At 40.5% G+C, this 15,821-nt stretch overlaps 1 protein-coding gene and 1 non-coding gene across 3 annotated transcripts in view; one reads left to right on the top strand and one right to left on the bottom strand.

Annotated features, from left to right (window-relative positions):
- The window catches only part of CRYBG3 (crystallin beta-gamma domain containing 3), a 123,116-nt gene that overhangs the window by 91,288 nt on the left and 16,007 nt on the right, over positions 1 to 15,821 (top strand). For both annotated transcript variants that reach the window (XM_047794113.1, XM_047794122.1), the window contains exons 18-19: positions 9,450 to 9,589; positions 13,377 to 13,500. In XM_047794113.1, coding sequence (XP_047650069.1) covers positions 9,450 to 9,589; positions 13,377 to 13,500 — 264 coding nt within the window. The remainder of the gene's footprint in view (positions 1 to 9,449; positions 9,590 to 13,376; positions 13,501 to 15,821) is intronic.
- LOC125114353 (small nucleolar RNA SNORA70) lies at positions 13,121 to 13,255 on the bottom strand. Its single transcript, XR_007131768.1, has one exon. It is a non-coding gene; the product is annotated as a small nucleolar RNA SNORA70 (small nucleolar RNA).

Genomic DNA, 15,821 nt, shown 5'->3' with positions numbered 1-15,821 from the left:
GTGTTGACTAGAAGCCCTACGTGGTGGTAGGAGTGACTCAGACCTTTCAACCAGTGCTGACTCCAGGAATGATGATCATACTTGGAATCTTTGATCCTAACCTCAGCAATGTAGACTAATTTCACAAGGCATTCCTGGAGAGAGTATTTGTGGTATCAGGCTAAGAATAGAGTCTTGGCTGAGGAACAGGGTTAAAAATAGAGTCCTTAGTCTGTCTCAGTGGCTTTTAGACACCAACTTGGAAAGACTAAGTGGATACTGATGCTTCCTGTCTATTGGAGGAAAACCAGGAAAAAAAAAAATGTGTTCCAGTCAGTCGCTCTACGTTTTGATAAGTCTGAAAAAGGTATTGGAAAGTAGTCTGCATTAACTGGAAAAGGAATTTTCTTAGCAAATTTCAGTGGTCAATATAGCAGACAGATACTTAGATGCTCCGAATTAATAGTATTATTATTTTTCTTTGAGTAGTTATAATTCTTCTACATTCATGAAGTCAAAAATGAATAATTAAAATCAGGAGTGAAAATAGAAGGGAAACTTCTTTGTCTACGTTGTAACATGCCATTGCGTGTCCTTTGGAATCCAGGCAGTACGGGTGAAGGTGCCTCTTGGGAAGGACTCAAAAGCTTTAGCCTTTTCACCCCAAGAACTGATTAAAAAGTATATTCAGTTTATGTAAGGAGGGCATGTTAGGTCTTTTTTTAATGCTTTTACCTGGTAGGTTTTAAATCTTGGAGAATCTTTGTTGAGGATGTGTTTAGGCAGTAGGTTAGGTGTTGAAATGGGAGGAATATGAGGTGAGGCTGGGCATCCTGGCAGTGACCTGCAGATTGGCCAAGAAGTGGTCTTAACAGATGACATTCCCTTGGTGAAGTCAACCATGCTTCACCCTGGTGATCTGGAAATGCCAAGTTGAACAGACCTAGGATATTGGTGGGTAAACCAGAAGGCCAACCTAGTAATTTATAGTAGGTAGATTCTAGTGACTAGAATACTTGAGGATTATGTCCTGGACATTTTCGTGCCTCTCTGGAAGAACTTAGGAAACTGAATTAGTCATCAAAAGATTTTTTGTTGAGCTAAAGGTTTGGGTACAATGAGGTGGATACCTTAAGAGTAGCTTACCTAGGCTAACGTTGCCCACAAAAGAGATTCCGCCCACTCTCCAGTTGTTTGCATTCTTGTGTCTTCTTTCCTTGGAAAATTCTATCCTGCTTCTCTGATTCTTTCCACAATCTCACTCCCCCTACTGCATTCTTACTTGGGGATTGCTATGCTTTTTTTCTATAGATTGGTTAATACATCTGCCTGTGCCACAATCCAGTGTGATTCTGAATTCATTTTGGGAAATATTTCTGTCCAGTTGAGTTCACTTTACATATACATATATATGAGCTAATTTTTTGGTTTTGCTTTTATTAGTTAAAACTGCAGAATTATGGTGGTGTGGCCTAGAGATGACATTCCCAGACATGCTGTGACTTAGGGCTAAAGTGTCATAAAGGTATAATATTGAGGAGTCTTAAGATTTCATCTTTGTACAAGATCAATATGTCTTACAAATGACAGTTTACCCCAGGCCGATTTCTATATATATAGACATATGTTTCATTCTAGAGGTGCATGGATGCATAATTTGCAGTCATTTCATAGTGAAAGGAGCTACAGGCATAGAGTTCTGCTTTTCACTAGCATGACCTTGTACAAATAATTTATTTTGACCTCAGTTAACTCATTTGTAAGGAAACTGTTAGAACAGGTATTTTCAAATCTTTGACAGCCTCCAGTTAACAGAATAAGTATCCTGGGCATATTCTTTTTTTGTTGTTGTTTTTTTGCCTTTTAGGGCCGCCTGTGGCATACGGCTTGGGGTCCAATCGGAGCTACACCTGCCGGCCTACACCACAGCCACAGCAACGCCGGATCCTTAACCCACTGAGCAAGGCCAGGGATTGAACCCATGTCTTCATGGATGCTAGTGAGGTTCACTAACTGCTGAGCCACGACAGGAACTCCATCTGGGCATATTTCTAATTGGACATGGAATTAGTGAGTCCAGCCTTAGGACTCACTTGGTTTGAGGGAATAACAATCCCTAAGCCAGTTGGTCAGGACCTAGAAGTGATTGGGGAACCTCAGTAAAATGTTTTAAGCATTGATCTAGTAGTGTGTGGGGCTAACTGGCTTTTGTTGCATTTCCATGGGAACAACAATCTGCTCATTACTTCTCTAGTGTCTCCGTGGTGGCTTGGCTGTGGAAGTTAGTCTCCTTTGAAATATAATCCAATCCTGGCAGCTATAAGCAGGCAAAGCAAAAGAAACATTATAACAGAGGTTGTAGAAAAGGTTCAAATGAAATTCATGACTGTGATGACATACATGATCTTAAAAGGTAGAATAAGAATTGGCAAGGCAGTAATTCATTCTGTGCAAAAGTAATAAGGAGTACAGATCATAAATAGAAGAGGACTGTAAGTCCAGCCACAGATGAAAGGAAGCAATGAGTTTATAAAGTGCAGAAGAGTTTGGTTACTTTTAAATTTTCAGGTGAACTCATATATAGTTAATAGCAGTAACTGCTATATACATTTTGAACATGAAGACCAACAAAAACCTGTAGTAAACATCATACTTGCAGGTGAGACATTTGAAGCATTTCCTTTTAAATTCAGGCAGAAGACACAGGTCTCCATTATCACTACTTCTGTTTAACATTTTTTGGAGTCTTAGGCATGTTAATAAGATTAAAACCAAAAATAGAATAAAGGAAGAAACAAAATTGTCAGAAATATCCACAGACAAGTTATTAGGATTAAGATGAATTATTTAAAAGTTGCTGGATACTAGATAAATAGCAATTGAAATATAGGATATTTAGGAATAAATCTAACACAAGGCAAGACCTTTATGAGGAAAACTGTAAAATCCTTCTTGAAGGATATAAGATAGAGGGAGATTGTATAGATGAAAAGGCTCGATATTGTAAATATTGTGGTCTTCCTCAAATGAATTAAATTTCAGTCAAAATGCTTACAGAATCTTTTGTACTTTTTCTTTTTTGGAGGTGTGGGGTGGTAAAACATGACAAGCACATTCTAAAACTAATGTGGAAAAGATAGAGGTTCAAAACAGCCAAGATTATTTTTAAGAACAATAGGCATGATCACTTGCCCTACCAAATATATATTGCATTATGCATTAGTAATAATTAAGGTAGTATTGGTATAAAGAGAGACAAATAGGATAGTGGAATAGGAGAGCATAGAAACTGACCTACATAAGTAATGGAATTTGGAGGGTGACAGAAATAGCATTTCTGTGGGGCTATTATGAAAGATAGTTGGCCCTTAACATGGAAAAAGATACAGTTAAGTCTTGCTTTATTCCAGATGGATTATGGCAGCCTAATTGTGAAAAACAAACTTGAGTGAAATGCACAGTGTGGGGAATATAGTCAATAATAATGATAGATGACAACTCTACTTGTCATGGTGATGGTGAAATGTGTAGAAATACTGAATCACCAGGAACTGCGGTAGTGTGCCAGGAACTAACATAGTGTTGTAGTCAGTTATTCTTAAAAAACAAACACATAGAAAAAGAGATCAGATTTGTGGTTACCAGAAGGTGGGGAGAGGGGGAATTTGATGGAAGTACCCCAAAGATACAAACTTCTCGTTATATAAATAAATTCTAAGGATGTAATGTATAATATAATAACACTGCTATATTTTATGTACAAAAAGTATTGAGAATAAATCCTAAGAGTTCTCCTCACAAGGAAAACAATTTTTTCCTATTTCTTTTATTTTGTATCTATGAGATGATGGGTATTCACTATACTTATTGTGGCACTCATTTCACAAGGTATGTAGATCAAATCATTCTGGTGTACACCTTATATCTACACATTGCTGCCGTATGTCAATTATATCTCAATAAAACTGGAAGAAAAAAACTTAAAGAAAACATAGGAAACTATCCAAATGATAGCAGAGTAGGATAGATTTAAACACAAAACAGACAAGGCAGTATGAGAGGTAGAAGGCAAGTGTATCAATTTCTTGTGGCTGCTATAACAAATTACCACAGATTTAGTGGCTTAATAACAACAGAAATGATCTTAGCAGTTCTGGAGGGCAGAACTATAGAATAAGTCTTAGTGGGGGTGAATTCATTGTGGGCAAGACTGCGTCCCTTCCACGAGATGCTAGGGGAAGATCTGTTTGCTTACCTTTTCCTGCTTCTAGAGGTCCCTGGCTCATGGCCTCTTCCGTCTTCAAAGCACATCACTTCACCTTCTCTCTCTCCTCTATCTCTGACCCTCCTACCTTCCTCTTACAAGGATCTATGTGATTCTTTTAGGTCTCTTTGGATAATCCAGTCAATTATCTCCATCTCTAGATTCTTAACTCTTAATTACTATGTCAGGTAGCATATTCACAGGTTCCAGAGATTCAGGTGTGGACTTTTTTTTGGATTGAGGTGGGGGCAGTGGAGGTGGAGGATATAATTATTGAGCCTACCATAGCAAGCCACAGACTGGGAGAATATGTTTTCAGTCCTTGTAAGCTACAAATGTTTAATGTATAGAATATAAAACAAATCTTTTAAATCAATTGAGAAAAAAGAAAAACCTATTTCAAAAATCAGCAGAGAATATGACTTTTTTTTAAGGGAGAAAACCAGTTAGAAAGGTAGATCTATAATAAACCGATTTTATAAGCCACACAAAAGAGGCTTTCAGTGAGGGGGATTATAGTTCACTGGAGAAGAGTTTGGTTTGGGAGTCTGACAGACCGTTGCTTGTTAGCTGAGTGACCCTGGACATGTTTCTGAACACTCTAAGCCTCAACTTTCTCATGTGATAAAATGAGGATTAGATGAGCTAGTGCATGTGAAGCCTTTAGCACAGGAAAACATTCAATAATACCATAATAGCTCAAAGATAAGAATTAATATTTGTTGTGTAACATCAAGATTAATAGACTGAAGGTATTTATATGATTTTAAATAGACTAAACTTAGAAGATTCCAGAGTAGAATCTAATTAGAGATTTATGAGCCTTCCTTTAAATTTTCATCATTGCAGATGTCTTTTTGCCAGCACACTGGTCTTTCTCTAGATTGGAGTGGTATTTGAGGTGCACACTAAGGGCATTTTCCGTGAACTCAGTCCAGTTGCTCTTAGTTTTTCAGCTGTGGGTCCTTTGGCAGAGATCAGGGTAAAGCGATATTGTTGGGGTGTATAGATAGAGCTGTTCTTAGTGGCTATTTGCTAGATATTTTTCAACTAAAATAACATGTTATATTTAGAATCAAACCAATTAACGTAACCCTGAGGCGCTATCAACATCATTTCCATACAACTGGTGATTTGAATCTCAAAGAAGTATATAATGCCAATGTACAAGTCTGTATAGCTTTGAAAATGGCAAAAATTAGTAGATTTAAAATTTTCCAGTTACATTGAAAGTGTGTTGATATACATGTAGTCCTTCTAACAGATTACTTGTATCAGGGTCTCAAACCTTCAAATCTAGATGGCGGACACACTTGTTAAGTTGATGGGGTAGCAAGAATAGGGGTCAGAGATGTTGCCCAGCTGCACGAGATGAAGTGAACTGCTTCACATAATATGACAGCTTCCAATCAGAAATATTCTCCATGATCAAATCACTGCTACTTCGAACATTTTAGCATGATCAAATTACTGCTACTTAGAACATCTTAAAACCTTAGGGTAAAGATGAAGAACGTGGCCTCTGGGGCCTTGTTGTCTAGTTACAAATGCCAGCTCTTTTACTTACTATATGTGACCTGTAAAGTGGGGATAATAATGGTACTCATGTCAAAGAGATGTTGTGTGCCTTAAATGAGTGAATACAGTTCTGCAGTCCCTAATGTGAATATCTTTGGGGATTTGGAGTTTTTCACAAATGAAACAGTAATATGGTTCATATATAGCATATAAGACAAATCCCTAGAAAGGTCCTGGGCAGTACCCCATAATTAAACACATTCGTATTTCTGTAACAAAATATAGCTACACAAATTGGATAAATTATTATAAATAGTCTTCTACTTATCATCAGGTTTTGTTGCCAAATGAATAATTTTTTAAAAAATTAGTTTCCAGGGCTTTTTTGGATTTAAGACATATATTTATGTGTGTGTATGTATAGTATTTCAGTTTATATATATATATATATATATATATATATATATATGTAGGGAGATATCTATATATATATAGATATATACACACAAACACCCACACACCCACACACGCACACACTCTCCATCCACAACCCCTTTTCTATTGTGTGTGTGTATGCATATGCTGCCTGGGGCATGTATTAAGTACCATATATGTTAGTTATGGTTATTGCCATTTAAAATATTATTTTAGTTGATGGAATGAGGAATGATGAGTTTTTTCCTTATTAAAAATTAATTTATATAGTTTATCCAAGTATTCTTTTTCTTTCTTAACCACATCCTACTTTTAGAAACTATATCCTCTTTGCATGGCTTAGACTTGACCCCCCAGGAATGTCCTGTTCCTGCTGACACCTAAGAAGAGCCTCTGGCCCCAAATGGTTGGCTGTCTTCTAAGTTAGCATGGACTGAGGCCAAGAGATTTGTAGAGCTCAAACTGTAATTAAATTCTGGTGGTTTCTCTTGTCCTTGGAAAGTTGTGATTACTCTGTCATCCTCAGTTTTGAAGACTATAAATAGTTTATATTTCTTCCTACTTTTCATGTTTGGAAAACATGTCAGAAAAATATTTTTTAAATAGTTCAAAGCAATCTTTGAACCCAGATTATACTGTGGTGCATATTTATTGAAAAAAATCTCTGGGAGTTCATGTTGTGGCTCAGAGAGTTACGAACCCAACCGGTATCCATGAGGATGCAGGTTTGATCCTTGGCCCCACTCAGTGGGTGAAGGATCCAGCATTGCTGTGAGCTGCAGTGTAGGTCACAGTTGCAGCTTGGATCCTGTGTTGCTGTGGCTCTGGCATAGGCTAGAAGCTGCAGCTCCAATTCTACCCCCTAGCCTGGAAACTTGCATATGTCACTGGTGCGGCCCTAAAAAACGAAACAAAAAGAGAAAGAGAAATCTGTGTATAAGTGGACAGACCTGTGCAGCTCAAACCCTTGCTGTTCAGGGGTCAACTGTGTACCACCATGCCCCTGACAACAGTATCTCACATCTTTTTTCTCACTTTCTCAGTCCATCTTTTTGTCTCACTTTTGTCTCTTTTTTCATAGTGATACTTTTTCTGACCATCCCTTATTTACCAATCCTAATTCCCGCCCCCAGTCCTGTTTTAGGTGTGGCTCTTTTTCTTTGGCCTGGAGGGTCCTTCCTATGTTATGGTAACTTCTAGTCTCTCTTTTCTTCACTCCTCTTGTTGTCAGATAAGTTTCCTGAAGTCCATTTAAAGAAAGATACATGCAGGAGTTTCCATTGTGGCTCAGCAGGTTAAGGACCCAGTATTGTCTCTGTGAGGATGTGGGTTTGATCTAGCCTGTTTCAGTGAGACAAAGATCCAACACTGCCATAAGCTGCAGCACTAAGTCACAGATGTAGCTGGGATCCAGTGTTACCGTGGCTGTGGTGTAGGTCACTGCTGCAGCTCCAGTTCAACCCTGGCCCTGGCCACTTGCATATGCTGCAGGTGCAGCTGTAAAAAAAATAATAAAAAAATTTTAAAAACACGTAAACACACATATACATGCAAATATATGCATAATAATTAACTATTTAAATTTTTGAACAAATATATTTCCATGGTTCAAAAATCAAAAAGTACTAAAAGGCATGCAGTGATACACTTTGCTTTATAACCGTGCCCTTTATTTTCTCGGATCCTAGTTTCCTAACACATTAATCATGGAATAGTTTTAGAAAAATTTTAATATGTATAAATAATATATATTTTGTGTCTGTGTACATAAACTTTCCCTTCTGTATACAAATGGTAGCATAAGACATGTGCTCTTCCACACTACTCTTCACTTTGTATTTGCCACTGATGGACATATCTTAGAGATCTTTCACTAAGATATCCTCATCCTTTTATACAGTTGTATAAATTCCTTCGCAAATGTACCATAAGTTACTTAACCAGTAACCTCTCATGTAAGTCACTCTCCATCCTTTGCTATTCCAAACACTGCTGCCAGGAATTAGGCTTTCACAATTCATTTTGCTCTTATGCACATAAACCTGCAGGTCACTTGTGAGAGCCCATTGTTGGACTGTTGATTTACTCTTCTCTGAACATCCACAGTTCCTGCTGCTAGTTCTCTGCTTCTGTGTACCAATTACACATAGTTCACCCAGTCCTACTCCTCTGCTCAGAAGCCTTCAGTGACTCTGAATTGGCAGTAAATGTCTCCGCCCTGTCAGTGTCATGGAGAAGCAGGCAACTCAATACACAGTAGCAAACAGTGGGAGGACTTGACACTTTCCTATTGGACTCTGTGCTCTGGCTAAATAGGCCTACTCGCTGTTTCCCTATCATGGCCCATGCATTTCTGTCTCCCTTCTTTGCACAGAGTCCTTCCCTCTGTTCTCCTTAGGCCTCTCCAGATCCATTGCATCCTTTGAGACGGAGCTCACACACTGCCACATCTGTGAAGCTTCGTTTATTCCTGCTCCCTTCTGCTAAAAAGAATCTAGACTTCTACTGGATACTGTCACAACATGTATCCTTTTCTACCTTGGATTGCATTACAGTGTCCATGCAATTTTCCTAATTTAGTTACTAGTTAGTAATGACCAAGGGTGGTGACTTGTTTTGATTTCTTATCCCCCAAAAGTCTCCTAGGATGGTGTCTTGTATATACCAATTAATGAAAAAGAGAAAAATTTGATTCTATTCTTGTCTGACATGAGGAGTTGGGGGAATACTTACTTCTAATATATAAATCGCTCCTGTCCCTATGCGTTTTGGCTTTTTGTTTTTGATGTTAAATTCAGAACGCCTATTCCTCCCTCCTAGGAATGTTTTTAAGAGCCTAGAGCCATGAAGTCTTGCATTCTCAGGGATTGCTTTGGTGACCTCCTGGGAAATGAGGGTACCATTCTGTTCTGTTTTCATTCTGTTTCCAATTAAAAGCATTGGCAGACTAATGTGTGTCTGTATTACAGCACAACCAGGCCTTAACTTGTGGGTGGAATCAGGTCTCTATTTTTATTATGAGGTCGAGATTACTTTTCTGAAACTTCCAGTTTCACTTACCAAAACACTGAATAAAGATTATTAGCAGAATCTAATCTCACCACTTCATTTTGACTCTAACACCATTAGAGTGCAGAACAATAAACTACTTGCATTGGAGAAACAGTGGATCCAGGGCACCCCACGTTCTGACTGGGCTATCACTGAGATGTGGTCACCTGATAGTGATGCTTTATTTCTTCTGTCCTCTTAGGTTTTTGAAGAACCCTCCATTAGCCTTTTTGCTCTGGAACATTGTGAGGGAAGAGAGCTACATCTAGAAGAGGCCGTGAACTCTGTTCTGAACAAGGATCTGCACTTCTATACCCAGTCCGTGTGGGTGAAGAGTGGACTGTAAGTATGGGACAAGGGCTTGCCTGCTTCAGTCACTATTGTAGGACAGAGTTGCACAGTTGCTATTTATTCCCCATTGCTGCTGTTTTTCAGTCTGATAGCACTCTTACTCCTTTTCTCTCTCCATGAAATAACAGTAATTTCTCTTTAAGAAGACCGTGGAGCGTGTCTTAATATATAGTAGCCAGCAGTGGTCTGGAAGAAGAGCCCTTTGGGAGAGAAGGACTGCTGTGTGTTCAGAGCACGTGTCATAGAGTAGGTGGACCAGATAACCATAACCATTTGAGCCCACTTGGCTTTCAGGAGAAACCTAATTAAATTGGCAACTTCGACTGCTCGAGACCATTGCCTGCTTAAGACACTTGACTGTTTATAAGACTAATACAGTTTTTTTTTTTTTGTACTTTGATTTGACATCTTTATTCTAGAGCTGTTTGCTCCAGGGCAATTATTTTCATGCTGGGTATCCTGTCTGACCTAGCCCACCTGCCAGTGTTACTGTTCATTCAGGTTATCAGTCAGGATGGATCCAGATAATGTGGGGCCTGTACTTTTACCATCTGGGGAGATGACTCTAAGATAGAAATGAAGAATGATGGATACATAAATTAGCTATGAACTTTCACATTTATTCAGAACTAAAATGGGTTAATGGTCTGCAAGTGAGGAGCCATGAAGTTGAAGCTCTAACACTTCCTGGAAAATCTATCTCAGGCCATTTCTGAGCATGACTATCAGACTGCCCCTCCTCCTGCACCTTTGGGTTTCGGTACCAAAAGTCAATGAAGGAACACACATAACTCTCAATGATTAATATAAAGATGCATGTTTTTATGTCTTACAACTTTTAAACTATGTTATAAACAACTCTGCTTTTTAAATATCTGGTGATGGAGTTTCCGCTGTGGCTCAGGAGGTTACAAACCCTACTAGCATTCATGAGGATTCAGGTTCGATCCCTGGCCTCAATCAGTGGGTTAAAGATCCAGCATTGCCATGAGCTGTGGAGTAGATTGTAGACGCGGCTTGGATCCTGTGTGGCTATGGCAAAGGCCAGCAGGTGCAGTTCTGATCTGACCCCTAGCCTGGGAACTTCGATATGCCACAAGTGTGGTCCTGAGAAGCCAAAAAAAAAAAAAAAATCTGGAGATAATGAAGAAGAAAGCCGAGACTATAAGTTGATTTGAAAATTAAGTTAACTATTGTAATAAGTGGTTTCTGTATGACTTGTGTATAATAGTTTAAATTTTCTTTGGCAAAGCATTTCACATGGTTTGATGTTTATTAAACATAAATTTCATCTCTCTAAGCATAATACCCCCAATATTATATCACAGGATATTATTTACCACTTAACTAAGCCTGAACTGAATTCTACATCCCTATGATACAGGATTTTTCACAGCATTTTTATACATTTCCTTATATCTAAGTGGAACTGATAATTATTGACTCACTTCTGAAATATCTCACAAGCTTATTTCATGCATTTGTAGAAAACTGGTACCATTTCACCTTAACATTCTGTTTTGGATTCTCTACAAGAGAAATTGTACATGGAGTAAGGAATGGTGAAAACTGTCTGCAGATTTTCTTAGGTTATAGATGGCTCCCAGAAAACCACTTAATGCACAGCCATCTACCCTCAGTGACAGGTTTTGTTTTGTTCTGTTTAATCCCCATATTCTCCCATATCTCTAATCTGTGGTGGTAATAGAGGCCAAGATTTAAGGCTTTTCAACTCCGGAATTCATTACATTAGTATATAATTAGACAAAGTTTATTGAAACCCTGTCTGGGTTTTATAACTGAGACTTCCCTACCTATGTAAATAATCTCAAAAGCTGGGAAGGTGGATTAGCCTCTGCATTGTTTTTGTTGTTGTTTTTGTTTGTTTGTTTTTGCTTTTTAAGGCCACGCCTTCAGCATATGGAAATTCCCAGGCGAGGGATTGAATCAGAGCTACAGCTGCAGGTTTACACTACAGCCACAGCAACTCCAGATCTGAGCTGCATCTGTGACCTACACCCCAGCTTACAGCAATGCCAGATCCTTAACCCACTGAGCAGAGGCCAGGGATCGAACCTGAATCTTGATGGATACCAGTTGGATTCATTCCCACTGTGCCACAGTGGGAACTCCCAGCCTCTGCATTGTTATGTTCTGATGCTGCACCAGTCTGGTGGTTTAGATTGTGTTGGCAAAAAGGAGTAGAGAGAAGGTCAACTGCCTTGTTCATCCATCTATAATTTGGCTAGGGCTAATCTTGGTTGTAGGGAACAGGGTGCTTTGTCTGAACCAAGCAAGGCATCCACTTCCTATTCCATGCATACTTTCTGAAAGCACCATTGGCTGTGACCTGGAATTGTGTTGAGTGTATCAGGTCCTCTTGGCAGAACCCAGCCTGTTCTCCTTAGCTCTCCAGCTTGATAAACCCCTCTCAAGCAGCTCTTGGCAGACCTTTTCAATAGAGGGCCTGATGGTCTTTTCAGTTTATTGGTTATCCTGTCTCTGTCACAACTTCTCAACCTGTGGTGATTTTTGTGATGCAAAAGCAGCCAAGGCCAAACCAGAAAGGAATGAGTGGACCGTGTGCCCTTGAATCAGTCTCCAGGCTCTAGACACTTACCCTGAGGCCCTTTCGCACACCTAACTTGGCCCAAGTTGAAGGCCCCTGGGGTATTGAGAAGAATTTAAACAGGGGATTTCTGTGGATACTTTTCGAGTTTTCCTTGCTGGAGAAGTCGTGGAAGGAGTTGTGTCTGGAGAGGCCACTGGAGCCTCACTCCCAGAGAGGCTGTGAAGGATGTGGGCCAGTGAGCTTAGAGTGGAAGAGAAAACTGGTATTTTTTAATGGGGTAAAAGGGAGGGGTTATTGTCTAGATTTGAATGTTAAAATGTTATGGGAAAAGACTTGGTATTATCAAGGGAACATGGAATTTTAGAGCTGGAGGGAACCTTGTTTTGGAAGTAAGGAAACCAGAATCTAAAGCCCAGTCCAGTGGGCTTTCCCTATTCCTGTTTTGTTTTGTTTTGTTTTGTTTTTTTCTTTCCATTAAAATATACAATTATACTTTTTTTAGATTCTACAAATCTAGAAGTTTTTTGGGGGTTTTTTTGGACAGGAAAGTAGGATTTATTGGGGAACATTCAGGAGGGGACACTGACAATGCTCTCATGGTGCAGGGCCCACCATTTGTCCAGCGGGCTGTGATTAGGGATGTATTTGACCCCACAGCCATCCGGGTAAGCGGCTTTTCTGCCACCATGTTTTCAAATTCGTCTGCATTTAACTTAGTAAATCCGTACTTCTTAGAGATGTGGATCTTCTGGCAGCCAGGGAACTTGAACTTGGCCCTGTGTAGTGCCTCAGTCACATGCTCCTTGTTCTGCAGCTTGGTACGGATGGACATTACGACTTGGCCAATGTGGACCCTGGCCACTGTGCTCTGGGCTTTCCAAAGGCACCACCCATACCTTTCTGGAGCCTAGATGGGGACAGCATGCCAGTCATGAATGTCCACTGGAAAGGACTGTCTCCAAGGTCCCTTAGGGCAACCTATACAGGCAACAGGCTGCATTCACTACCAAGGAGGCTGCTGTTTGCAGCCATTGCACACAGGGCCCCCACGGGGAAAAGAGCACGGTTGGCTTAATTGGCTGCAAATACAAGTCTAGAAGTTTTAAAGTTATGAATCGTTTATGGTATAGTGGCAGGTGTCTTTTGGTAAGAGATCACGTTCTATTTTAAGGACTCCATTTTTTTTTTTTTCCTTTTCTCATGTAGGTGGATAGCTTATGAAGGATCCAATTTCTTAGGAAGACAAATCCTACTTGAGCCTAATGAGATCCCAAATTGGACAGCATTCAGTGGATGGAAAACAATTGGTTCCCTCCGTCCTATGAAGCAGGTAAGGAGAAAAGAACCATATCATCCAAAATAGCTCAGTTGTGTAGTAGAAATGTCATAAACCACAACATCTGAACCATGGACCATTTAATTTCGTTTGCCATTTATGTTACAAGTAGATCCAATGAGGATGGGCATCTTACATATTTTAACTAATTGATAAAATTGTACCTAAGGTCAGCATTGTGTTTTAGCTTTGAGTCCAAAGTCTTACTGACCTTGTTGTCTTTTCATGGAAAAGTAAGTATCATAGGTTATGGCAAACACTAGAAGCAAAAATGAACTCTGAGAGTGCACTAGTTTTACTTCTTAAGTATTAGGATTTTTCCCCCACTTACATAACACTCAGGGTGGATCTTGGCAATTAATTAACATAGTATTTATTGCACACCTACTGCTTGTCAGTCATCTATTCAGAAGCTTCCCACTGACTGAACTTGGGGGTACAGTCTAACCTCTTTAGTGTGGCCTTTGTGATCTGGCTCCCCTGACTTCTCCAGCCTCATCTCTCAGTGTCTCCTCCTCACTTACAAGGCTCTGTCATGTGCACCAGTGCAGAAAGTGCTTTCCCACACCCAATACAGGCCCTCTGTCTAGAAGTTTCTTCCTTCATTCTTTGCCTTGCTAGTTCTTACTCCTGTGCATCTGAAATGTCAGGTCCTCCAGGATGCCTCTTTCACTCTTTCTCCAAATCTAAATTACATCCTTAAAGTCCTGGTTCTTTGTGTATAAGACACTGCATACGATTTGTAACCAAATAGTTGTTGCTGGATTAGGTAGGCACTTTCTCACTCTATTACAAGCCTCATGAAGGCACGGGCTGTGTGTATCTACCTATTTCTCTACCATTGTGCCTGTCATCATTTCTGACGCATTGTAGGAACTTGGGGACTATTCATTTAATGAAGGAATCAATGTATAAATATGTATCTGAATTCTTGACATTATGCAAAGAATTAGGGAAGCTATATAAGGGTAGATATGATTTCAGCCTTATTGGAGCTTACGTGTTTGTTGGGTAAAACATGTCTAACTCAAAGCAGTAATATAAAATGCAAAACAGAGAGGAGCCAAGGTGGCAGAGCAGAAAGACCATGAGTTCAGCTCCTCTCATGGGCATACCAAAATCACAAGTATCTGCAGAAGTACCATTGATGAAGAAAACTGGAACCTGCAAGAAAATATATTGTACAACTGAAAGGCACAAAGAAGGAACCACAAGATGGGTAGGAGGGGCATACTCACAATAGAACCAAATCCCATGCCCCTGCTGGGTGACCTGTGAACCGGAGAATAACCATATTGCAGAGCTTCTCCCACATGAATGAGTGTTCCAAGCCCCACTTTGGGCCCCTATCCCTGCAGTCCTTCTCCAGGAAGATGATCCTCCATAGGCATATTTGACTTTGAAGGCTGGTGGGACTTAATTCCATATTACTGGGGGCAACAGAGACTTCACTCTTAAAGGTCACATGCAAAATCTGACATGACAAGGTAAAAGCAGTAATTTGATAGGACACTGGGCCAGACCTACCTTCTGGTCTTGGAGAGGCTCCCAAAGAGGAGGGGGCAGATACAGAACACCCTGGGGACATAGACACTGGTGGGAGGCATATTTGGCAACATTCTACCATGTGAACACTGTTGCTAGTGGCTGCCATCTTGGCTCATTAGGACCCAGATCTGGCCCTACCCAATAGGCTGTAGGCACCAGTACTGGGATGCCTCAGGCCAAACAACTCAGTAGGTGGGGACACAGCCCCACCCATCTAGGGGCAGACATCAGATGCAAGAATACTATAATCCTACAGCCTGCAGACCCAGCCCACCCACAGCAGGCCTGCCCTACCCTGGTACCAGCTGGGCTCTGGCCCTGTCCACTAACAGGCCACACCAACTTCAGGACACCCTGACCCACTATCCAACTGTGTCAGGAACTGGCACACCCTAACTACAATCTGAAATGAGCTCTGGGATCTCTGAGCCCTGTACCCATATTCTAGGAACTGGCTCAACCTGCCAGTACTCCAGTAATAACTCTAGGATCAGGTCCTCCTAGTGGACCACTGGAGTCTTTGGGACCCTGACTCTGCCCACCGGTGAGCCAGCACTTGCCCCAGAACCTTCCGGGGTTCTGCAGCCAGCCTCCTCACGACCAGGACCTGCTAAACAGCAGCCAGCAGCATCTGCACAAGGCAAGGCCTGGAAACCAACTGGATTAGGAACAGATCAAGCATACCAGACCACACACATAGTCAGCCTCCCACAACGTAGAACCCATGAAGCCCTCTTAGGGGGAACCCTAGAGCATAAGCTTGGGTT

This window comes from Phacochoerus africanus, chromosome 1 (genome assembly GCF_016906955.1).
Source record: "Phacochoerus africanus isolate WHEZ1 chromosome 1, ROS_Pafr_v1, whole genome shotgun sequence".
NCBI classification, from domain to species: Eukaryota; Metazoa; Chordata; class Mammalia; order Artiodactyla; family Suidae; genus Phacochoerus; species Phacochoerus africanus.
The sequence above is the reverse complement of the archived record's forward strand: the minus strand, read 5'-3'. Positions and strand labels throughout refer to the sequence as shown.